This window comes from Balaenoptera acutorostrata, chromosome 14, assembly GCF_949987535.1.
Source record: "Balaenoptera acutorostrata chromosome 14, mBalAcu1.1, whole genome shotgun sequence".
NCBI lineage: Eukaryota > Metazoa > Chordata > Mammalia > Artiodactyla > Balaenopteridae > Balaenoptera > Balaenoptera acutorostrata.
Window position 1 is genome coordinate 12,951,417 of NC_080077.1, and position 25,049 is coordinate 12,976,465.

At 40.2% G+C, this 25,049-nt stretch overlaps 2 protein-coding genes across 3 annotated transcripts in view; one reads left to right on the plus strand and one right to left on the minus strand.

Annotated features, from left to right (window-relative positions):
* Window positions 1–21,262, plus strand: part of IPCEF1 (interaction protein for cytohesin exchange factors 1) — a 94,127-nt gene extending 72,865 nt beyond the window's left edge. For both annotated transcript variants that reach the window (XM_007186134.2, XM_057527569.1), the window contains exons 10-11: window positions 10,576–10,769; window positions 19,613–21,262. In XM_007186134.2, coding sequence (XP_007186196.2) covers window positions 10,576–10,769; window positions 19,613–19,828 — 410 coding nt within the window. In that variant the 3' untranslated portion in view covers window positions 19,829–21,262. The remainder of the gene's footprint in view (window positions 1–10,575; window positions 10,770–19,612) is intronic.
* The window catches only part of OPRM1 (opioid receptor mu 1), a 174,733-nt gene that overhangs the window by 58,328 nt on the left and 91,356 nt on the right, over window positions 1–25,049 (minus strand). The gene's annotated exons all lie outside the window — the stretch shown is intronic.

Consider the following 25,049-nt stretch of genomic DNA (forward strand, 5'->3'; position numbering starts at 1 on the left):
AGTCCATAGTTTACCTTAGGGTTCACTCTTAGTGTTCTACATTCTGTGGGTTTGGACAAATGTATAACAACGTGTATCCATTAATACTGTATCATACAGAGTATTTTCACTGTCCTACAAATTCTCTGTACCCCACCTTTTAATCCTTCCCTTCCCCAATGCCTAGCAACCACAGATCGTTTTACTATCTCCATAGTTTTGCCTTTTCCAGATGCAAATTCATGTCATATATGAATAAAGATAGTTTTATTTATTCCTTCCCAATCTGTATACTTTTATTTCCTTTTCTTGTGTTATTGTGTTGGCTAGGACTTTCAGTACAATGTTGAAGAGGAGTAGTGGGAGGGGACATCCTTGCCTTGTTACTGATCTTAGTGGGAAAGCTTCCAGTTTCTCACCATTAAGTATGAAGTTAGCTGTAGGTTTTTTGTAGATATTCTGTATTGCGTTGAGGAATTTTCTTTTTATTCCTTGTTTACTGAGAAGTTTTTTTTTTTAATCACAAATGAGTATTGGGTTTTGTTAAATGCTTTTTCTGTGTCTATTGATATTATCATGTGTTTTTTTCCTTCTTCCCCTTAAGCCTATTGATGTGATGGGCTACATTAATTTATTTTCAAATGTTGAGCCAGCCTTGCATATCTGGGATAATTCCCACTCAGTCATGGTGTAAAATTTTTTTATTCTTCAATTTGCTAATATTTTGTTGAGGAATTTTGCAACTATGTTCATGAGGTATATTGGTTTTCAGCAATGAAACGTCTTTGTCTGGATTTGATGATTAGGGTAATGCTGGCCTCATAGAATGGGTCAGGAAGTATTCCCTCTGCTTCTATCTTCTGAAAGAGATTGTAGAGAATTGGTATAATTTATTCTTTAAATGTTTGGTAGAATTCATCAGTGGACCCATATGAGACTGGTGCTTTGTTTTAGAAGGTTATTAATTATTGATTCAATTAGAAGGTTTTTCAATTATTGATTGAATATAGGCCTATTCAAATCATGTATTTTTTCTTGTGTGAGTTTTGTTTCTTTTAAAGAATTGGTCTGTTTCAGCTAGGTTATTAAATCTGTGAGCACAGAATAGCTCATAGTATTTTTTTACTATCCTTTTAATGTCCCATGGGATCTGTAGTGATATCCCTCTTTTTCATTTCTGATGTTAGTAATTTGTGTCCTTTCCCTTTTTCTCTAACCGAAAACAAATTTTAATTTTTACTTTTAATCTATCTAGACACTTGACATTTAATAAGTATAGTTTACTTACTGAGTTTTTAAAGAATCCAAATCCAAAATTAGCTCACTGTGTATATGAAGGAGGTGAGAATGAGATTAAGAATGGAAATTTTGACCAAACAGTGAATGTTTAACAAATATGTTTTGAGGAGGTACTATATTTCTGGCTCAATTGTTGGCATTTGGAGATGCTTTTTGAAGATAACAAAGGCAATAGCCCTCTTGCATAGAGCTTACAGTCCGGTGCGTATGTCTGTTTTGGCAGGGTTTGGAGACAATTAGGTAAATAGAAGAACAGGATAATTTCTGGTAGTGAGTACGTTCTATAAGGGAAATCAGGTAAGCGTATATAATAATGGAGGTAGGAAGAAGGACCTTTATTTAGATTACTGGTTGGGGAGGATCTCCATGAGGAGGAAATATTTGATCTGGGACCTGAATTTCACAAGGAAACCTACACATATAAACAATAGCTGGCAAAATGCCCTAGACAGAGAGAAAATAGAGTATAAATGCTCTAGTACTGGCACAAATTCTGCGGTTCAAGAAACAGAAATAAATCCAGCATGGCTGGAGCAGAGTGGGTAGGGGCAGCATAGGAAGATATTGGAGAATTCAGGGTCCTTTAAGGTATTTGGATTTTGTTCTAAGTGCAATGAGATATTTTTGGAGGAACTGAAGCTGAGGAAAGTTTTGGTGTGGTTTACATTTTAAAAAGATCACTTCACTGTATGGAAAATGGATATTAGGAACGTAGCTGTCGAAATAGACCAACAATGAAATGATGGTAGCAATGGGGGTGGGGAGCAGAAAAAATACACATATTTGGGATATATTATAAACATACAATGTAAGAATGTAAGATTCATAAAGGATAGTTGCCTGGTTTAGTCTATCCCTAGTCTTTCAACTGCACTGCCTGAGTACACAGTGGACATTCAAAGATATGTGATGGATGAACTTAATAAAGGGATCAAATGTGTGAGGGAAAGAGAGGAATCAAGGATGAGTCATAAGTTTTCCAGAACATTCAGTCCCCTGTGGCATGAAATATAATCTCAACTGTATAGAATTTTTATCACTTCCTGGGAAAAGGTTTATTAGTAGGGGTTTAATGGCCATGTTGAAATATGTAGCTCTAAATGTGTACACTGAGGATTTCCTATAAGGCAAAAATAAGGATGTCTTGCAAGTAATTACAGATCACACTAGATTATAACCATAGACATAAGGACAAGAGAGCTCCATCTTGAAAAGGTAAGGGCATTTATCTGCTCCAAACCTTCATTTTCTGCTTGTGAAATTGTATTGGGGTAACTTCTTCTTCCTCTTGCCTCACTTCTCTTGGCATGAAGTGCCCCTCATATCGTTCCCCTCCTTCTGAGTCTTCCGTTTTTATATTTTGTGCTCATTTGTCCCCATCATGGATCCATATGGTTGATAGATCCAGCAGGTTACGGAGCCAAGGTTGACATATTAATCTACTGTGCATTGGGTTTGTATCCTTGATTTTAGGCGATTTCAAGTTTTTTTTCCCATTTATTTCCTATTCAAACTTCACCTCATAAATATATGTAAAAAAGAAAAAAAAACCCTAACCAAATACCTTTTTATGTGCATGCCAATGTTTTTTGTCTTCTTAGGATGTGAGCAGATATAGAAATTTTATGTCTGCTTTAAATATTTCACCTAATCCAGGGTGCTCATATGATTGGAAGAATATATTTTGAAAACAACTGGAATCTTTGTTTTTTTTGTTTGTTTGTTTTTGTTTTTTATAATTTGGACAGGCCATGAGAATAATTCCTTTTATTTATTTATTTATTTATTTATTTATTTTTGGCTGTGTTGGGTCTTCGGTTCGTGCGAGGGCTTTCTCTAGTTGCGGCAAGTGGGGGCCACTCTTCATCGCGGTGCGGGGACCGCTCTTCATCACGGTGCGCGGGCCCCTCACTATCGCGGCACCTCCCGTTGCGGGGCACAGGCTCCAGACACGCAGGCTCAGTAGTTATGGCTCACGGGCCCAGCCGCTCCGTGGCATGTGGGATCTTCCCAGACCAGGGCTCGAACCCGTGTCCCCTGCATTAGCAGGCAGATTCTCAACCACTGCGCCACCAGGGAAGCCCGGAATCTTTGTTTTAAGAATGTAAAGCTACTTATTAGAATCTTAGGCAATGAGCTCAAGCTAAGATTATTTCTGAAAATCACTGCCACAGAGGCAGTAATAATAAAACAAAAGAAAAACAAACCCTAAAGTTCGCCCAATAGACTAGGTTTATTATTATCAATAAAAGCAACAATGCAGTACAAGCATACTGAGTTGCCTTGCTTAATAGAAACATCAAATATCCAAGAGAAAATAGGTAACTGACAGGCAGAGAAGGTAAAGCGAATATAGGAAAATGAGGGAAACCAAAGTGAAATTACTCTCCGAGTTACAAGAACACAAGTAAAAACACTTGCTTTATACTTGGATGCTTTCTCTGACTTTCTCAATCTGATTTTTCTCTTACAGAATTTCTTTTACTTGCCATCTTTTTTTTTTTAGACCCCAACTTCGCATTCTCCATTTCTGTGCATTTATACCTTTGTTGTATACAGGGACCAGCCTACCATGATAGTGACTCTTGTCTTCTGCTCCTGATTCAAACTGGTTCATTATCCCCAGGTGCCCAGTTCAAATGCCCAAGCAGAGAATCTGATTATCCAGTCTGTGTTTTAGGTTGCTGACCAGCTTACGAATTTCCTCTCCTAGGATCTAGTGCCGTGTGGCCCTGTGAGAACAGAATCTGAGGTATAAAACCTGGGCACCTCAGAAGCAGAGGCTCTGGGTGGGGACTTTTCCCTTGGAAGATAGAGTAGTGGTGGCAGGCATCTGAGCCTTGGCCTCGCCATCTACCATCTTGATGACTATGCATTATCTGATTTAAAATCTTCTTCACTGAACTTTATTCAAAAGAAAGTAGATCAAATATACTTATAGTATAAAGAATAGTGTATAAGGCAATAAGCTTTGGGTCAGAACCTAGGTTTGTCTCTTTGTGAATTTGGTCAAGGTTTTTAATCTTTCTGTGTCTTGACATTCTCTCCTTTATATCAGGGTTAATAATACTTTCCTTGTAGGGTTGTTACAAAGGTAATGACAGAATGTTGGTATAGCAGTTAACACAGTGTCTGTCACCTAGTTAAAAACTAAATACATGATAATGATCTCTACCACCATCAACAGCAGCAGAAATAGGCAATCTGTCTCTCAAAATTATACTATGCTAATGTTCTTGGTTAGTAGTATCCTTATGGTTAAAATAAGTTATCTGGATTTATCTTAGTTAAAAATTTAAATTTGTCTGTCATTATGATTCTAAGTCTCTTGCTGTAGAGTTGTCCGAATCACTAATTAAAGGAAGCCTGTAAAAAGCTTTTGATCTCTTCGCATCAGGTGCTACAGTAAATGACTTTTGTAAAGTCTTAAAGTCTTAATGTCCAAATGACTATGTAGTTATTTCTTCTCTTTGTAACAAGTGCCTTTCATGGTCTTTCTTTTCTCAGATACTTAGAACATTGCACATGAAACAGGAAATACTGTTTTCTACCTAAACCTTTTCAAGTGCTTCATATTTGGGAACAAATATTATCTCCCTTGGGACATCATTTAGATTTTTTCCAATCTCAAAAAAGTTTTCCTTTCAAATTCTGATATGAAATATGGCATATGAATTCCTCTCTTGTCTCTGGAGGCCAGCATTTATGTTCTAAATAGAAAATAAAAACCACATTCTAGAAAGCACAAGGAAACACCAAAAATAAGATAGTGGCGGAGGCGAAGTTGACAATACAGCACTTAAAGAGATAATCTGCATACAGTGTTCTCAACAGCCAAATTCTGGGCCTGCGGGAGCGTGCCTGTCCTGTCAGAAGTACACAATAGGCTGAGTACCTGGGATGTAGCGAGAGAGGAGCATATACACTTGGCATCGTCTTGGAAGGGAGGGAACTAGTAACCATTAGTTAAAAATGTTTGGTCTTTCGCTAATGTCAACAAGAAAGATTTCGTTAAAAAAATATCATCCCTTTCTTGAGTCTAAATCATTAGATTATTGACCTAAGTTTGGAGAACGTTTACTAGTCTGACCCCTCCAGACATTCTGAGCCAGTCTAACAGAAGTCAAGGGTCACTAACATTTACCCCAAATTCCTACCAACTCAACAATATTGAGATATTGATGCTTTAGAGCAGGGATTCTGGAACCCTCCCTTGAGCAAGCCAGATTTTTTTAAAAACTATGATATGGCACAGAGAAAATAGATGCTGCTTTCTGGACAAGTCTCAACTTTCTAGTTGTAATTTCAGTCCTTTTCCCTTCCAGTGAGCTGAGGCTATTTCTGCATGACTAATTGCTGGGAAGCAGTCTAGCCTTGCTACTCAGAGTATGTCCATGGACCAGCACTTCTGACATCACTTAGGAGCTCGTTAAAAATTTAGAATCTCAGTGCCTGCCATTCCAGACTGAATGAATCAGAAACTGTATTTTAACAAGATCCCTAGGTGATTGTTTGCTTATTAAAGTTGGAAAAGACTGGTCCAGAAGTGCATGGGCCTGCACAGTGTGGAATCAAACTTTTATTCCTAATTCTACACTGATTTACATTTTGGAAAGATCACTTACTGTTTTCCAAGAATCTCCACATTTTTTCTCATCTATAAAATAAAAATAGTTTTCATCTTCCTTGGCAAAGAACTTGTGAGGCGTGATGCCTTATGTGGTGAAGGAAATTAAAGTCCTGTTATTTTATGTAAGAAGACTAAAATATGCACTTGAGAGGAAGGATAACAGTTGCATTGGAAACAGTTGATTGTCAGACAAAATTCTTTTATTTTGCCACAGAAGACAAGGGAGATAGAAATAATTAACTTGGCTTCTGTTTCCAGTGGGAGAGAGATCAGTGGTCTTTTCTGCCAGTCTTTTTTTTTTTTTGCTCTTTTTATAATCTGGTAAGATAAGGGAACAATCTAGTGTTTCCTAATATGATATTAGAATTTAGAAAAATATTTACATAAAAAAGGTGAAATGGAGATTTTTAAAATATTACTTTATTGAGAAGCCTCTGAAAGGTACAGGGATAGCCCTGTAGGACTAGCCAGCCAACGCTGGTCTTCCATACAGCGACTAGGAAGGACTCTCACCCCAGCTTTGGGGTCAGGTGCAAGCTGTGTTTTCTTGTGTGCTTGTACCCTTTGGGTCCTTTTTTTGTCCTATGATCCTATTTGTCATCTGCTTCCATTATTACTGGATGTTCATTTTATTGTCCTGTGAAGACCTAGGCACCAGCCATTAGCAACAGTAAAACAGTATAAAATCCCCATTTCGTTCATGGATGAGGTTAGATCACAGGTCTTTCCCATGAGTATCTAGCAATATGTTGTATATCTCTCAGATTATGATACAAAAAAGGCAATCAGGGTATTTTCTTGACTCTTAACATCATCATTTATTATTTTCCCATCCTTTCCTTTGTGAGTGATTCTGGAATCAGGTTATTAGACGTCAGACACATGATCTTTTAGTCTCAGGTTTCCTCTGAGGAGAGATGGAGAGCTGAGAGGTAAGAACATAATGGTAATTTGAATTCATTTTTCCCCATTTCTCCTACAGCTTTAACCTTATCTGAACATATTCACTCCTTACTATTATCTCCAATTTCTAAGTGAATCCCAATGAGAAAGGGTTTGTTTCTTTGAACATTGTTTGGTCATATTTTACGTGAATTCTGTATTAACTTTTTATAATCCCAACAGGTCTACTTTACTGTGTATTTATTTTAAAGTTCCACTGTTTCTTGGAGGATCAAGTTATACACACACACACACACAGACACACACATGCACATACACACTCACTCACACACATCCTCATGGCTAATGCCCCAAAGCTTAATTTAGGGACAGGAATATGTGTGTGGGAGGGAGATAATCTCTGATATTTTTAACTAAAAGGTAATATATATTGATATAAATATATTAAATAATAATAAACTTATCCAAAGAGGCGGTCCTCTTTATATTTCATTTAGGGAATGTACTTTATGCCATATTATTTCAAGATTCTAAAGTTTATTTTCATCTTTACTGATTTAATATTTGTTGAATTAGATATAAGATCTTAATATAATCATTTTACTCTGACATACTTACAAATTAATATGTTAGACAAAAGTATTTTTACTTTCTATCACAATCTTTAGTAGCACAACTGAGTAGCTTGGTGAACACAGAGAAAGTAAAGAAGTCATTCTGTTTATCTTCTTTGTTGTATACTTGTTTGGTTTGTTTCTTGAGGTTTGTTAAATATATATTACTTTAAAAATACTGTGGTATTAAAAGCTATGTATTCAGGCTTTATTTGAAGTAGAGTCCCCACCTGCCTATCTGTAACAAAAGGATGTGTACAATTATTGTGTTCTTGTGGGACTGAAAACTCCCAGAGTCCTCAGTGCTAATGTTCGCCTCTAAGAGTCAGATGTCTTTTCATTTAAATTTCTTAAGACTTTCTAATGCCTCCAGCTTAACTCCAGGACTGTTGCCATGCTTAGTATTTCTCCTATGCAAGTGTCATCAGTTATCATGATAATCTTATAAAAGTCTACTTTTTAATAGCTTTATTGAGATATGCTTCTCATACCATAAAATTCACACATAAAAACATACAGTTCAGTGGTTTTTAGTATATTCATAGAGTTGTGCAACTAGCTCCACAATCTAATCTGAGGACATTTCAGCACCACACACAGAAAAACCCCATACATATTAGCAGTCATTCCCCATTCCTACTTGTCCCTTCCTCAGCCCCAGGCAACCACTAATCTACTTTCTGTCTCCATGGATTTGTTTATTCTAGGCATTTCATTATAAATGGACGATACAGTATGTGTCTTTTGTGACTGGCTTTTTTTACTTCAAAGAATTTTTCAAGGTTCATCCATGTTTTAGTATGTGTCAGTACTTCATTTCTTTTAATGACTAATACTCCATTGCATGCGTGTACCACAATCTGTCACCGCACTCATCAGTTGATGAGCATTTAGGCTGTTCGCACCTTTTGTCTATACCATTCATGACGTTCATGCACAAGTTTTGTGTTAACATGTTTCTAATTTTCTTGAGTATATAACTAGAAATGGAATTGGTGGTAACTTAAAATGCTACATTTAGCATTTTGAGGAACTACCAAATGCTTTCCTAAAGTGGTGGGTCCATTTTATATTCCCACCAGCAACTTTAAGGGTTCCAGTTTCTCCACGTCCTTGTCCACACTTCTTATTGTGCCTTTTTTATTTTAGCCATCCTGGTGAGTGTGAAATAGTATCTCATTGTGGTTTTGATTTGCATTTCTCTAATGACTGGTGATACTGAGCATCTTTTCACGTGCTTATTGACAAAAACCTACTTTTGATGTCTGCACAGACTAAGCCAAAAAGTCTAATTGTGTCCAAATGTAGTTTTGAATATTTTCTCCTTTTTTGATAATATTGTGCTAGTGAACAAAGACGTTTACTGACCAGTACTTTAATTTATTTGCAAAGTTAGCCCAACATCTTTGCTCTTCATTTTATGAAAGAGTATTGGGCACACCTGTGGACTTTCTGGTGTAGAAGGGGGAAAACTATTGCCTCAAGACACTTAATCTTATAAGAGTAAACTGTAAAGTGAGTGAGTGTGCTTAATTTTGATGCTCCTAGACTACTATTGTATGCTTTTCTCTTTGGAGAGACCTTTTTTCCAGTTCTTGTAAGGCCATACATCCTATATGATCCTCTATCAAGCTTGTTCTCAGGACGGGAGCTAAAATGCATAGACACTAGGGAGTACATGGTAGAAAACAATCTTATTGTCTATCTTTCCCAACATTATTTTCAGACTGAAGTGAATAAAGGACTGAAGTTCTTAGTAAGAAATTAAAGCAGCATCAAGAGATGATTTTCTTTGAGTAACTTTCTATATCATTTGAGACTCTTTCAGCTGCATATGTTTGAAAACAACACTCAGAATATCTTAACAAAGACAATGTACTGGCTCCCATAAGCTAAGAGGGCACTAATGGTATCACCAAAATCCATGTCTCAGTTGGAGCCTATGGATTGGCTCCATTCTCATGATTCTTGGCATGATTTCTGGAATCTTCCAGGTTACATCATCACACCACTCAGTTTAGGAAAATAGAGAAATTGATTCCCTGATACCCCAAACCAAAGTCTCAGAATTGAGTCTCTTTGGCCCCAGTGGGCCTGATCTGAGACACGTGCTCATCCCTGGATGAATGACTGTGGCTAGCATGATGGAACTGCCACTGGCTTAGCCTAGCACATGGGGTCCCTCCGGATCCTGGGTGGAGTCACTTTACTGGAAGCATTTGAGCTGAGGCTGGCAAGGTGTGGTTAACAAAGAGAATGGAGGTGTGTGGCATGAGGAGTTATTATTATCTGCTGAAAGCCACAGGCCACAGGTGGATTCCTTCATTCAAAGGACAGTTCTAGGAAGGACATTAAAAAGTGATCTGGGACAATGGTTCTCAAGCTGTAGAGTGTGTACTGGTTTGTAAGGTTATCCTGTCCCACCATTGTATTTTTGAAGCAGAGAACTTGTTTGGTTTCACAGGTTTATAGGTGGAGAGGAACTTTGCCCCAGGATGAATCATTCCCTGAGGCCCACCAATCTCTGATTTAGATGATTTTTGGGTGAGATTTGAGACTTAGAGTTGATGTTTGAATGGGTTAAGACTTTTTGGAGATGTTGGGATGAGTGAATGTATTTTGCATGTGAGAGGGACATGAATTTTGGGAGGTTAGAGGGTGTACTATTATGGGTTCAATTGTGTCCTTCCAAAGTTCCTGTGTTGAAGTTGTAACCACTGAGACCTCAGAATGTGACCTTATTAGGAAATGGTTATTTTTTGCAGGTGTAATTAGTTAAGAGGTCAATAGGGTGAGCCCCTAATCCAATATGACTGGTGTCTATAAAAGGGGGAAATTTGGACACAGAGACATGCACACCGTAAAACACCATGTGAAGATTAGAGTTATGCTGCCACAAGCCAAGGAACCACCAGAAGCTGGAAGAGAGGCCTGGAACAGATCCTTCCCTACAGCCTTCAAAGGGAACATGGCCCTGTTATGACAAAGTACCACCAACTGAGCGGCTTAGACAATAAAAATTTATGTCTCACAGTTTTGGAGGCTGGAAGCCTAAGATCAAGGTATCAGGAGGGCCTTGTTTTAGGACCACCATGTCAAATGTTCTGTCCTTGATTAACTGGGTTTATTGTTATTTATTTATTTTAATAGAAGAGACAAAAGTGTCTGAAGATGATGAAATGGAGAAGCTCTACAAATCATTAGAGCAAGCTAGTCTATCTCCTCTTGGGGACCGGCGACCTTCAACCAAAAAGGAGTTGAGAAAGTCCTTTGTCAAGCGGTGCAAAAATCCATCCATTAATGAGAAGCTCCACAAAATCCGAACTTTGAATAGCACATTAAAGGTAAGAAATTTCAGACTGTGGATGAACTCTGTGGATGTGGGGTGAGAAAATGCTGGTTTTGTAGAATGATATGTGGGTGGAGGGTAGGGAAAGGAAGTAAAAGCCAATACAGTCTCTATAGGGTGAGTTGACCGTTGACATTCTTAAAGCACTAGGAAATTCATGCACTAGCACCCAATGCAGTTTTTTTTTTTTTTTTCTTTACAATAGGCCTTGATTTTTGCATTCACTCTGGAGTGAAATTTCAAATACTAAGCTCCTAGATGGTAAGGATCATGTGTAATTTGTTTTTGTACCCTTCTACCTGGAATAATAAATGTTGCTGAGAGCCTGAGATAGTCAACTGGTGAGAATGCAGAGTAAAATTTAATAAGATCTTGGGATTTTGCCTGATTCATTAAAGGGTGCCGTTCTTTTATACTATATGCAGAAGAAAATTTCTACATTTCAGATATAGCAGACTTAGGTGGTGCTAAGCTGCTGGGTCTGGAGCCAAGAACACCATGAGAGCTGGGCAGTGGGAAACAGACACTTCATGGTAGCCGATGAGCAGATGTTTTCACAATGAGAATAAGGGACAGGGCACAGGATGTACTGAAGCTATGTTCATGGCCTCCCATAACTAAAATGGTTCTTTATAACAAAGGCATCCTGCTTTCACATTTAGATTACAGCACAAACAAGTGGAGGCCAGAATACTTTGTAAAACAGTCCTGAATTAGCAGAAGATTTATAGATTCTGAAAAGCCTTGTAGACCTGCAATTTAATTCTGTTTTGTACATGTCCTTTTGCATCATGAATTTGAATCCCTTTCCAGGAAGAAATATCAAAAGGACAAGGCTACAAAAGATGGTGGAGTGACTCTCAGTCAGATGTCCCAGTTAGTCAGTGGAAGACCTAAGCACCCTAAAAGCCTTGTAAAAATAAGGCTGAAAAATAAAAGGCAAAGGTGTATTTTATTTATACAAAGAAAACCCAAATGTAGAGGAAATTCCCTAGCATTTAATGATGAAAGACATCACTAGCACTCATTTCAAAGTCAAATATGTTATATTCTATAGTACTTACAGAGTTGATAAATGTGTTTGGTCATCCAATGTAATATGCCATACTATGTTGGGATTTTACTGTCTTATTTGTGATAAGTGATATGAGTGAATACATTTTTTTTGAACAAATACTTCCCGACTCTTACTGTGTATGAGGCAGTACTCTAGGACACTGGGACCACTGAGAAGACCCCACTGGACAATGGAAACATAAAGGAAAACAATTACAATGACATGTGATAAGTGCTATAGTTGATATCAGCTTTGGTAGCCCAGAGGAGGGAAACAGCTGCCGACCTGAGGCCATTAGGGACAATGCCATGGAGATGCTGAAACTGGCCCATCAGAAGAGATGAAGAAAATCAGGAAGAGAAGGAAGTGCATTCAAGGAGGAGGAGCTGGCCTAGGCAGATGTATATCAGTGGGTGAGATGTTGCAGCCCACATTGGGAGAAACAGGGAAGAGAGGCTAAGGAGAGCCTGGACAGTTCAGGCTACTTCTAGAAGGAGAAAGACGGTGGTCTCAGCTTTGCAAAGAGCAGCAAACTCAGGATTCTGGACCTTCAGCCGACCATGGCCAGGGGCTTGGAAACTGGGAGCACAGGTTTGTACAAAGAATTCAAAGTTTTTACCGACGCAGCTGGTTCTCTGTGACCTCTTGTTCTCCAGGCACTATGGCCACAGACTTGATGAACTCAGCATCTTTTTCTTTTCTTCCCAGGTATTAGTTATGTATTGCTAGGCAACAAAATACCCACAAACTTAGCAGCTACAGGCAATAGACATTCATTATTTCACAGTTTCTGTGAGTCAGGCATTTGGGTGTGGCTTGGTTAGGTGCTTCTGCTTCAACGTTTCTTATAAGGCTGTAATCCAGGCATCAGCTGGAGTGCGTTCATTCCTCCACTGGGGGAGGGTGTGCTTCCAAGCTCTCTCACGTGGTTGTTGGCAGGATTCAGTTCCTCGCAGGCTGTTGGACTGAGGGTCTCAGTCGTTCACTGTCTGTTGGCTGGAGGCCACCCCCAGTTCCTTCCCATGTGAGTCTCTTCATAGGGCAGTTCCCAAAATAGAAGCTGGCTTCCTGCAGAGCAGTAAAGCTGCGAGAGTGAGCGAGCAGGGTGGGTTATACCCCAATCTCAGGAGTGACATCACATTGCATTTACAGTATTCTATTCATTAGAAGCAAGTCGCTAGGTCAGCCTTCCTACAGTCAAGGAGGGGAATTACAGAAGGGCATGAGTACCGGGGAGCAAGGAACACTGGGGCCATCTCAGGGGCTCTCTACCCCACCCAGCTGAAGAACTGCACTCTCTGAACATTTCTGGAAAGAAGACCTTTCCACAGATCCCTTACGCTGGGGCTGATGAAATGCACCCCATGTTATGTATTCCTGTGAACCTCCCAGGAGGTAGGAGGGCATGATGACGTGGAAATTGACCTTGTTGCAAAAAAGGAGAAAAGCGCATCAACCTATTCATTAGAGAAAGATTATTTGGTACATGCATGTTCATTCATGTCACAAAGCTATCAGAATTATTTTATTTTAACTGTCTTTAAAACTCAAAGCAGTCAGGTTAGTGGTTGCCTTGGAGGGGGAGGGGAGGATATGCACTGGGAGGGGCCACAAGTAAAGCTTTTGAGATGCCGGGTAAGAGTCTTTTTTGACTTTGATGGTGGTTACACAGATGTGTTCATTTTGTGATAATTTCATCAAGCACAAACCTTATATGCGCGTTTTTCTCTATGTGTGTTACGTTGCAATATAAATGTTCACTTAAAAAATACTTCAAAGCCGGAGTGTGGACAAGCAAAAAGAACAGTTTCATGCAGAAACAAGGAAACTGTTTTAATAATAATGTTTATATTAGTAATAGGCACATTCCAGAAATGCAGAAAAATCCTCTCACTGGGATTGTATTGGAACGAATGCTCTTCATGGAAATTCTTTTAGGAAGTTGAGCAAACTATCATGTCACACACTAAAGGCCTTTAGATTAGATCTTTAGGAGTTTCTGATAGCTCCACATCCCTGGACTTTTGGCTAAGCCTGTATTTATTTTTAAATGAATGATTAATGGAATGATTAATGGGTCCAACTGAAACTTTCTCCCAAGGTTACTCTTGCCTATGTCAAAAGAGGAACGAACACTTCTTTGCCCATCTGCTCTGGTAGAACACATTTCCAGTGCTTAGGTCTTAAGGCAAGCCATGTACTGAATATTTGGAGTGAAGAATGAAAGTACGTTATTTTTCAGAACCCCTACCAGACCCTGCCTGCCTGCCAGAAAGCCAGGAGTATGTTGTAAAAGTAGTTCAGAGCATTCAGGGCCTTTGCGTGATGCCCGTTGACCCTAGGGTGCCGAGTCAAGGAAGGAGCTCAGAGGGTTAAGTTGTTGCATTAATTTCCTTCCTCTCTATTCTTATCTACAGTTTTTTCTTTTATCCATAAAAGAACTAACACGGACTTGAGCTGAATGGTAAGAATTTGAATTATTTAGAGGTAAAAACCATTTGAGAAGTGTTAGTTGAAGAGACTCTTTCCTAAAAGCTTTTATCCCCTTTAGAGTGGTGGTGAATTCATTTTTGCCTTAAAAAAATCAATTTTCCAAATTTGGTTGATCTGCAAAGATCTTATTTAGTTTTTTTCAATAAAATATTACGATCTCTCTCTGCACAGATGTCAAAATTTCTTAAGAACAAAGTAATACTCCTTAAGTAACTTCATATGAATAGCACTATGCTGATATTAGAGAATGAAAGCATTTTTTTTTTTTTTTTTTGGAAAAGATTGTTTTTGGAAGTAGAGATGTGGAGAACTCAGAGAGAAGAAAGAAAACTCTCTTGGTCCTGCTTGACTTTCTACCAGCAATCCTTCCTAGTTACCCACTTATTAATTAACCTTTCTTCCCTCCGCTTCTGGGTCCTGGCCAACCTGCTTCATATCCCTCTTTGGTTACTTTCCTACTGCACAATTTTCTCTCCTTCCTGAAACCCAAATATATCTTCTGATCTCCATTTATCACCACACCCTTGCTCTCTTGCTTTAAAATTATAAATCTCACCACTCAGATTACTATATGTGTGGTACTTTTCCCTCGAAATCCATATTATTCTGACATTTAGAAATAGGAAAAGAAGAAAACAAGAAAATGTAATAAAACACCCCAAATAAAATGTAAGTTAAAGCTAATTGTAGAGTACAGAAGATACATTTGTGTGCCACTAATATTTGGGATCATGCATGAGCAGACACCTCATTTGGATAAAATAAATGCTGCCAATTCTTAGAATCCCTAAAACTATATGCAAATTTGTGGATATATCTATATCTATGTCTATGTCTATGTCTATGTCTATGTCTATGTCTATGCCTGTATCTACCTATATATCTGTAATATATATCTATATAACATATTATATATTATGTAGATATAATACAGATATATTCAATAATACGTATATCATATATATAATTTTATACATATATATTTTTTGTTTGTTTGTCTGTTTATGGAGAGGATTTCCTCAGACTCTAAATAGGGTTCATGATGCAAAAGAGGTTAAAAGGCAAACGGGTGACTAGTTCTTTCATTCATTTCTTATTTGATATATTCATGTTTTTCAACAGGTATTTAGTGAAAGTCTACTATGTGTCAGTCGTTCTTTCAGACACCTGGCTATATACCAGACAAAAGTGCTTGACCTCATGAAGCTTACATTTAGGTGGAGAAAAAAATAAACAAAATAAATATGTTAAATTTGTAGTGTGCTAAGTGATGATACATTTGGTAGCAAGTAGAAGAGAAGGGGAATAAGGAATGTTGAGGGACTGATTTGTACTGAGGATAAGCGTGAGAAGCCTCTTTAAGAGATAGAATTTGAGTAAAATCTGAAAAAGGAAAGGGAGTGAGCCTTCAGTCTACCTGAGGCAGAATGTTTCGAGTAACAGGGACAAAAACGCACATTCCTTGGGATGGGGGTGTGCCTCGTCCATTTAAGGATGGGTAAGGAGGTCAGTGTGGCTGGAATGGGGTGGGGAGGCAAGACGGGGAGCAGAGCCATGGGTCCGAGGGGCAGCAGGGAATCATAGCCTGTAATGCCTCCCTGACATTGCAAACACCTTGGCTTCAACTCAGAGTGAGATAGGAAGCCTTTGGAAAGTTCTCAACAGAGCTGTGCCATGGCTTGACATATTTTGAAGGTAGAATCATCTGAATTTTCTGGTACGTTGGGAGTAAGAGAAGGAGTCAAGGAGAACTCCAGTGTCTGGCCTGAGCAACTGGCATGATGCAGTTGCTATGAGGTGCTTTGAGGATGACTACGGTAGGAGCAGGTTTCAGTATGTATTGGGAGTAGGTGGAGGTATTGAGAATAACAGGAAGTAAGTTTTGGATATGTTATATTGGAGATGCCCAAGTGGAGCTGCTGAAGAGATAAACAAGTATGGAGTTCAGGGTGGTGGTAAGGCTGGCAAGATGAATTTGGGACCCTCAGTGTGTAGGGAGAGGGGAAGAGAGTACGTGAAATTTCCAAGAGCATGAATGTAAATAAAACAGAGAATAGGCTAAATCTGGAGCTCTGGGGCATACCAGTGTTAAGAGATTGGGTGGAACCAGCAAAGGAGGCTGACAATAAGCGGTCACTCTGGGATGAGAAAAATCAGGAGAATGTGTCACAGAAGCAACAGGATGAAGGTGTTCAAGAATGAGTAGTCAACAGTTTTAGATGCTGTTGATAAGTATAAGTTGAAGATGAATAATTGATCCTTGGACTTAGCAGCATGGTGGTCATAGATGGCCCTAATAAGAACAGGTTTGGTGGAAGGATGGGGGCAGAAGCCTGATTGGAGAGGGTCTGTGAAAGAACGGGCACAAGGATGTTGGAGACAGAGAAGAGCTGAACGTTAGCAGGAATAGGGAAGTGGGCTCAAGGGAGGGCTTTTAAGATGGGAGAAATTAGAGCATGCTTGTACGCCCATGAGAATGATCACATGGAGACAGGACATTGACAAGTCACAGGAAAGAGGGGAAAATTGCTGAAGTGAATTTCTTGAATGTGAGAGAGGAAGCACTTGTACAAGTAGAGAGATCGGTCTTTGCTAGGAGCACAGATATTTCACCCAAATGAACAGGAAGGAAGGCAGCTTATATTTGTGCTGATGTAGGTAGAAGGTGCTAGGAGCTTGGGAGAACTACTCTTCTGATTGTTTCCATTTCCTCTAAAAAATAAAGAGCAGGGTCATCAGCTACAAGGGAGGATTGGGGAGGAGATTTGAGTAGAAATGAGAAGTTTTGAAATAGCCATTTGGGAGAGGGGGAGAGAAAAGGGATAAGAAAACACAATTATTGAATAGTAGTGAAAGTCCATTTAATGGCACTGGTCATGAATTTGAACTTTGACCAGTGAGCACAGTTGTGAATATTTAGCACATGCTGACCTGGATCTAGGCAGAGAGATTAGTTCAGTAATGAATAGGCATTTAACGTCTACCTGTCATTCATCACTGTGTTAGGTACAGGGAATACAGGAATGAATAAAATATGTTCCCTGTCACCTTCCTTAAGAAGCTTTAGAATAGGTGATGTGACAGAGCCATGAACATCTAAGCGTAACATGGTAAGTTCTAAGAGGGCTGGATCCCAGCATTGGAAGGCACGTGAACATACAAAAAACTTCTCAGTTCAATCTGGGGGTTCAGAGGTTTTTTTGGAGAGCATGATGCCTGAAGTGAGTATACCTTTATGAGTTGTAGTAAAATCCAGTAAAAAAAAAAAACTGGGGGGCTTCCCTGGGGGCGCAGTGGTTGAGAATCTGCTGCCAATGCAGGGGACACAGGTTCGAGCCCTGGTCTGGGAGGATCCCACATGCGGAGCAACTAGGCCCGTGAGCCACAATTACTGAGCCTGCGCGTCTGGAGCCTGTGCTCCGCAACAAGAGAGGCCGCGATAGTGAGAGGCCCGCGCACCACGATGAAGAGTGGCCCCCGCTTGCCGCAACTAGAGAAAGCCCTCGCACAGAAACGAAGACCCAACACAGCCAAAAATAAATAAATAAATAAATAAAATTTAAAAAAAAAAACCCAAAAACAAAACACTGGGAAATGTTCCATGTGAAGGTCCCTCAAGGAATTAGGGTCCACCAGGTGAAGGAAGGTGAGGAAGGTCCTCTGTGTGACACATCCGGGGGTATGAAGTAGCACCGTGTCGGGGAGAAAATCCACATCAACGCTCTTAGAGAGGAAAGGAAGAAGGAAGTGGAAGATCAACAGATGGGCTCATGTCCACGGAACCTTGGGCATGAAGGGGAACCATTAAGAAGACGTGGAATTTTAGGGGGACCCCCTTGCACTGTCGGGCAGAGGGTGGATACAGAGTGGGGACTGGAGGCAGGAACCTCGCTTGGGAGGCTGTAGCAGCAGATCAAGTGTGATATATTGGACTTTATATCCGAAAGTGGGATTATGCTCACAGGGATGAAGGGAACAGGAATAGATTTGAGATAAATGTGTCAGGTTGAGAGATCTTTTTTTGAATGTGGCGGCTGATACGTCTTATGTTTCACTCCATTCCTTGACTACAGAAAAATCCCCTAACCTGAGACAGACATTTCGGAAATGTGTCATTGGTTACAGAGGAGGCAGGTGAAATAATATGAATAGATTGTCTACTAGCATCATTGAAATATGCACTATTTGGATAGAAACTTAATAGTCTTTTCTTTGAATAAAGTGATAGCCTACATATTTATTCTGTATATATTAAATAAATGTGTGAAATTTATTAAAAACTGGTAGAATTTAATAAAAAATAAAAAGATATATATATATTTTTAAATAAATTTATTTATTTTTGGCTGCATCGGATCTTCATTGCTGTGCACGGGCTTTCTCTAGTTGTGGCGAGCGGGGGCTACTCTTCATTGCGGTGCACGGGCTTCTCATTGCGGTGGCTTCTCTTGTTGCAGAGCACGGGATCTAGGCACACGGGCTTCAGTAGTTGTGTCCCACGGGCTCAGTAGTTGTGGCCTGCGGGCTCTAAAGTGCAGGCTCAGTAGCTGTGGCGCACGGGCTTAGTTGCTCCGTGGCATGTGGGATCTTCCCGGACCAGGGCTCGAACCCGTGTCCCCTGCATTTGCAGGTGGATTCTTAACCATTGCGCCACCAGGGAAGTCCCTAGAAAGGAATAGGATTATCCCAATATAATGAGCTCCCTGATAAAGGGATTTTCTTAAGGAAAAAGGGTAAGATATATGCAAAGCATAAGGCAACTAATGAGTTATTAAGTGGGTTATTTCAGTGTTGGGCCAGATCCAATATATATCTCTATCTCTATCTATCTATCTATAAAAAGATATATTTTTGTACTGACTTATGTCTTAGGAAAATTACTATGTCCCAACTTAACTTAGTGAAGTTTGGATGGTTAACGGCATGATTATACAATTATCCATTCCAGGAGGAATAAAGCTCACACCGAGATAGAAATATGACTGTAGTGTGGAATAGTGGATTGATCAGGGAAGAGCGACATAGGAGACCTTGGTTATATGCCTAGTTCTTCCCCTAAGTCTTGGGTGGGATGCTTACCTTCTTTGTGGTCAGCCTATGTAAATGGGTGTCTTGCCATATCTCTTAGGGTTGTTGTAGGGACTTGAATATTAATATGTAAAAACACTTTGATAATTTTACGGTCAAGGTATATGTGCGTTTATTTGTAAAAGGGCTGAAGATGGTTTATTGAAATTAAGACAGTCACTACATCTCACCCTCTGTCTTTTTGTTTTCTACTTGGACAGTGTAAAGAACATGACCTGGCCATGATTAACCAGCTGCTGGATGATCCGAAGCTGACAGCCAGGAAGTACAGGGAGTGGAAGGTCGTGAACACCCTGCTCATCCAGGATATCTACCAGCAGCATCAGCAGCAGAGGACCCCTTCGTCTACCCCCGAAGGCTCCCTCCAGGGACTCGAGAAACCACCTTCCTCTGCCTGCATTGAAAATTCTATTTGAGAACAAGCCACGATACTCTCCCCTTCTATCTTGCCCCAAGCAACTCTTCAAGATGTTGTAGTAGCTTAACATTTTTCCTTATAAAGGAAAACTGAGAGCCATTTCCTGGAAGCACCAGCTCCTCCTCTAGGGATGCAACTGGGGTGAAGACAAATGCTGATGCTGCATCACCAGTTTCAGTGCTTCCACCCCAGCTGGAGGGATGGAGTCCAGCTGAGCAAATGGTCTCTGTGTTCATTCTGGGAGCCCCCGGCCATGCTAAGTTCTGGGTGGGATGTGAGAACTGTCACCTCTGTTTGTTGCTCTCAAGAGAATGACAACATTCCATGGACAAAAGATCACTTTTTACCAGGGATACTTATTCATAGAAATACTCTGTTTTCCAAAAGAAGAATGTATATATTCCATCTGGTTGGGTAGCTGAGTTCCCCAAGTCATCTTTTGAGTGGAGGAATGCTATCTGTAGCAGTAACCAGAGCAGGACAGATGTGGTATTGTGGAACCCAAATCCCTTGCCTTTGGTCCAGAATGGTGGTGCCTTTTCCACGTGTTGAGAAATACTTCATAGCAAATGGTGTACGGGAGCGCCCAAGGAGGAGGCGTGTCCTATATTCCACTCACTCAAAGGACAGCTTAATATTTTCAGACTTTATCCAGTTTGGGTAAGGGATCTGATTAATGTTTCCTTTCCACAGAACAGCTAAAGAAAACTCTCTTATTACACTTGGACACCTCTATTCCCTCTGAGCTTTTCTAAACCACTGTAGGACATAGTAATATGTCCAGCGAGGAATGTTTACTGCCTTTGTCCTTAGGTGTGGTAGCTATGCACAGTATAAATGTACAACCAGGGACTTCCCTGGCAGTCCAGTGGTTAGGACTCCACGGTCTCACTGCCGAGGGGCCGGGTTCAATTCCTGGTTGGGGAACTAAGATCCCCCAGGCAGCGCGGCACGGCCTAAAATAAATAAATAAATAAGTAAATAAATTAAAAAAAAATATAAATGTACATCCAGATTCCCCAGGGTCAATATTGACAAGATGATTCTGGTGTCTGAATTGTTTTAATATCTTTAGTATCTAAAAAAAAAACAACCCAACAGAAACAACAAAAGAGTTAAAACATGACTGTTTTATTTTTGTATGTTTATGTGTCACTTTGTGTCCTATGTGAATAGCTAAATATAATATGTTTGTTATTTAAGAATATTTATAGAAGTTCAAATTACTAGTGTCTTAAAAGATGATATACTATTATATGTTTTGTTCAGTATATATTTCAAAGTATATACTTTTGGCTTGAGAAAAATAGGAATACTATTGATTCATTAGAGTTATTATGTTGCACTATAATGTCTGAGGAATGCTCAGGAAATCTTGTGGGATAAATGTAGGGCATGCATTAATAATCTTTATTTTCTGGCTTTTCTCTCTCTTTTTTCTCTCTCTCTCCAGAATGCTTAGATTTCTACCTGTTGTAAACCATTCTCCTAACCAGAAAAGGACTTTCCTCTTACATTATCCCTTCTAGTAAATATACTTTAAGTTTTATGCCATTTATGCCTACATATCCTAAACCAGATGAAGCACAATTAATGCAGTCTTTTGACGGAAGACCAATAGAAATTTTGGGGTTTACCATTTAAGAGAACTCATTTTATTAGAGAAACAATAGGAAAGTTTTCACCCACTAATCACCATGAATACTTCTCACCATAAGAATAACCACAACCCATCAAAGACCCATTTTGGCCTAACCCCTAGCAAATTGTCAACACAACATGTTGGCTTTATAGTGTCAAAGTATGTGGCTTGACATTCAAATGGAAATAACCCACTGAATTTTATCTTCGAACTAAATGGAAATAGTTGTTGAAATTTTCCCTAAGCTTTACTAAGAAGTCTTAATACTTTGTAAACAAAAAACAACCTTAGCATTAAGGAAAAAACAAAAAACAAAACCAGGAAGCAAGTTGTAATACTAGAAGCTTCTGAAAGGCCATGCTAGTCAGTTTGGCCCAGTAAACATTTAGGTGCTGCTGCAACAGGTGGAGAGAGCTGGGCAGGGCTCAGACCCTGCAGAAGAGGGGACCCGGCCCTCTGTGAGTTTACTGTTGGCACAGAGAGTAGCAAACATTTAGGTCCTCAGATTGGACCCTGAAGTTTCTGGTTTGAAGGCCAGTGCTTTAATCTCTTTACTCTAGAAATCAGCATTGATTCTTTCTGTAATTAGCAGCATCTAATTCTTCCCGTAATTAGGTGGACTGTTTAGGATTCACAAAGTAACCAAAGTGGTGAGAAAAGGAGAAATAATCACGGAGGAAAGGATGGTATGATAAGACATTCTTCTACCTTTTACTCTTTGGTTTCCAGCACCAACCTATAAACGTTAAACCAGTTTTTCCTAAAGTGAAGTGCTTCGAAAGCTTTTGGCCAGGGCTTGCAAATATATTCTAACGCTTTACTTTGACTTTTCATGAAGACATATTTAACTGACCTTTTAAAGTCCATTGGTACCACTCCAACTTAAAGGCAAAACAGATCCGTGAGATTACTCAATCCAGCTTTTCAGTTACTTTTCAAAGTCAAGTTAGTCGAGATGTTTTTGCTTTGTTAGTTAGAACAGTTACTATGCAGAACCTCCCAAATGAAAGTTAAACTGAGATGCACGATTTCGCACCCGGCTCTTCTAGACCAAACTCACCTGCTCGCTTGTGACTTCCCTTCTGAGGATGCTTTCACTCTGTGTTACGTTGTGCTGGGAAGTAGGGGCGCTGCTGCTGTGAGTTCCCACTTTCAGCTCTGACCGCTGAGGAGGGTTGAGGGGAGAGAGGGCAGTGGGAGGAAGAGGGGGTGACATTCTTCAGAAGTAACGTCAGCAAGTCTCTCTTGGCCTCAAGCCATTTTTCTGGTCCGAAGGATACTGAGACAAGTGGATTATTTCTGGTTTCTTCCTGGGGATTGGACCATCTCTGAAATGGATTTTGGGCCCTTTCGTGGGCTCTAAGGGGACACTCCTAAACCCACCGCTGTTGTCACGGGCTCCGAGGGCTGCAGAATGGCACACGACCATGGCCACTCAGGAAGTGGAGAATCTCCGAGCATAACCGAGTCCAAAACTGCGGCACCTGCCATGATTAGGATCCGGATTGGACTCCTCTTTGGGGTTGTGGTTGAGGGACTGCTTCCCTCCATTGGTAACCTGTAGACCCAAACTGGTGCCTGAGGTGATGTTCTCAATGGCTGGACCATTGCAGTACCTCTTGCGGAGTCGCGTCCCGCACTTGAAGGGTATCTATTGCTTTTAATACTTCTTAGTTGTGCCACAACCTCAGCATAACATCCAAGTCCCAGGAAGACTCTAAAGCACACTGTTATGAAGATTCCAGGAAGCAAGACTGAGAAAGAGATTGTGCTGGAGTCAGATTTCACGGTGATGGTGAAACGATGATGCCTTGGGTTTAAGTAGCACTTCGTAGTTTGCAAATGGGGGTGTTTCAGTCTCCCCTTCCCTCTCCCCAGGGGTCTCTGTAATACTGGGGACGGCTGTGGATTACCACTACTCCTCGTGGCCAAGGGGTGAGGTGCCTTGCGGAGAGCCCCACGTGGTACGGCCAGGACGTGAGTTTGAGTCTCCCTCCTCCCTCTGCCTCTGCCTTGCGCAGTGGCTGCGGGGACCCAGCAGCTGGCCTTGGACTGCACATGCCATCGTGCTGCAATGGGCACAGGGCCGTGGTGGCTTTTGCGAGGTCATCCTCCGGAAACCCAAGGGCCCCTTTTCCTTGAGTTCAGTCTCTTCCTCATAGCCGGAAAGGTTACTATCTCTCCTGCAGTGACCTGCTGCTGGGCTGGCTGTGGATTGGGGTGTAACTTATCACTCTGCTTCCTTTCCTTCCTTCTGTAAAGTACACTGCTTGTTAGGAGCTGTGAGATCCTTGGATGAAAGGGATCCATGTATTTTGTTTTCCTTTTAAAACGTGTCAGGAGATGCCAGAGACGGAGCTTAGTGATTCACTAAGGGTTAGGACCTTAACTTTCCTCTCCATTCCTTTTCATGTAATTATGCTAATTTCCTCAGACAGCCTCTAAATCACAAACAATATCATAGAGACGAACCAGATACTTTTAAGTCTTTTGAAGAGAGGTGCTATACCCATTCCAGCCATATTTAAATTCATGGACACGTACCTCTTTGTACGATACTCTGATTGAAAGATGATATTTTGATGAGGCCACACAGAATATCGAGTGAGTAATTTAGGTACAGAAGGTGCCCATCCAACAGTCACTTTATGTTGCAAAGCTGCCGTGTCCAAATGAAGTTTTAGGATGCCTCTCTTCTTCGTCTAATAGAATTTGATATTTGATTGGGGTTTTCCAATTTATTTCACCTTTCAATTTTATTTTGTACACTTATAAGAGGAATGGAGTCCTAGAAATGTGAGGTGACTGTCCTGCCTGTGGTTTTGTAATATGTCACTAAAAATGGAAGCCCCTGAAACTAGATTTTAACGACTCATAGGAAATGGACTGGGGATGGGCAATCCTTCCACCCAGCCCTGAGAGCTGCTCGTCTCAGCGAACAAGATAATGAACAGCTACATGTTTCTCTATGTTGTGAGACAGGAAGTGGTGCTCTTGCCTCCTCTGCACATCTTTATTCTTCCTCACGTCACCACAGACTACAGAGAAAACGAAGAAGAAAAAATAGATTCGGTATTTTAAAAAATAGTTCTATTTCTCCTGCTGTGAGAAGACTTCACTGCCCTGTTTTGCTATTTCTTTGAGTCCAAAGGGGAAGCATGCCCCAGGGAGACGTCCAGCATCTCTTAATAAAGCCCAGGATTTTAAACCACCATTTTAATGTCCTTGCATGATGGGGATGTGACTTTTTGCACTGCATGGTGTTTGGGGGCAAGATGTTAATATAGAAATGATACCTTCAATCTCATCGTACTTTTGTTCTCTGTCTTCTACCCTCTTTGACCGAACTGAAAAAAGAGGCATGACTCATTTCTCCTGCTTTATGTGTTTGAGGATGACTTGTAAGATAAAAATAAAAACAGGAGAAAATAGATCTAGTAAAATGACATGGAAAACATTGGAAATGTCCCACTGGTGTTCGTTTTCTGCCCTGCAATGTTGCTTCCTCAAAATAAAAACTCCTTGGGAAGTGTGGAATGGCTGGGTTTTTATCATCTACAAAAGGTTATAGCGCCCT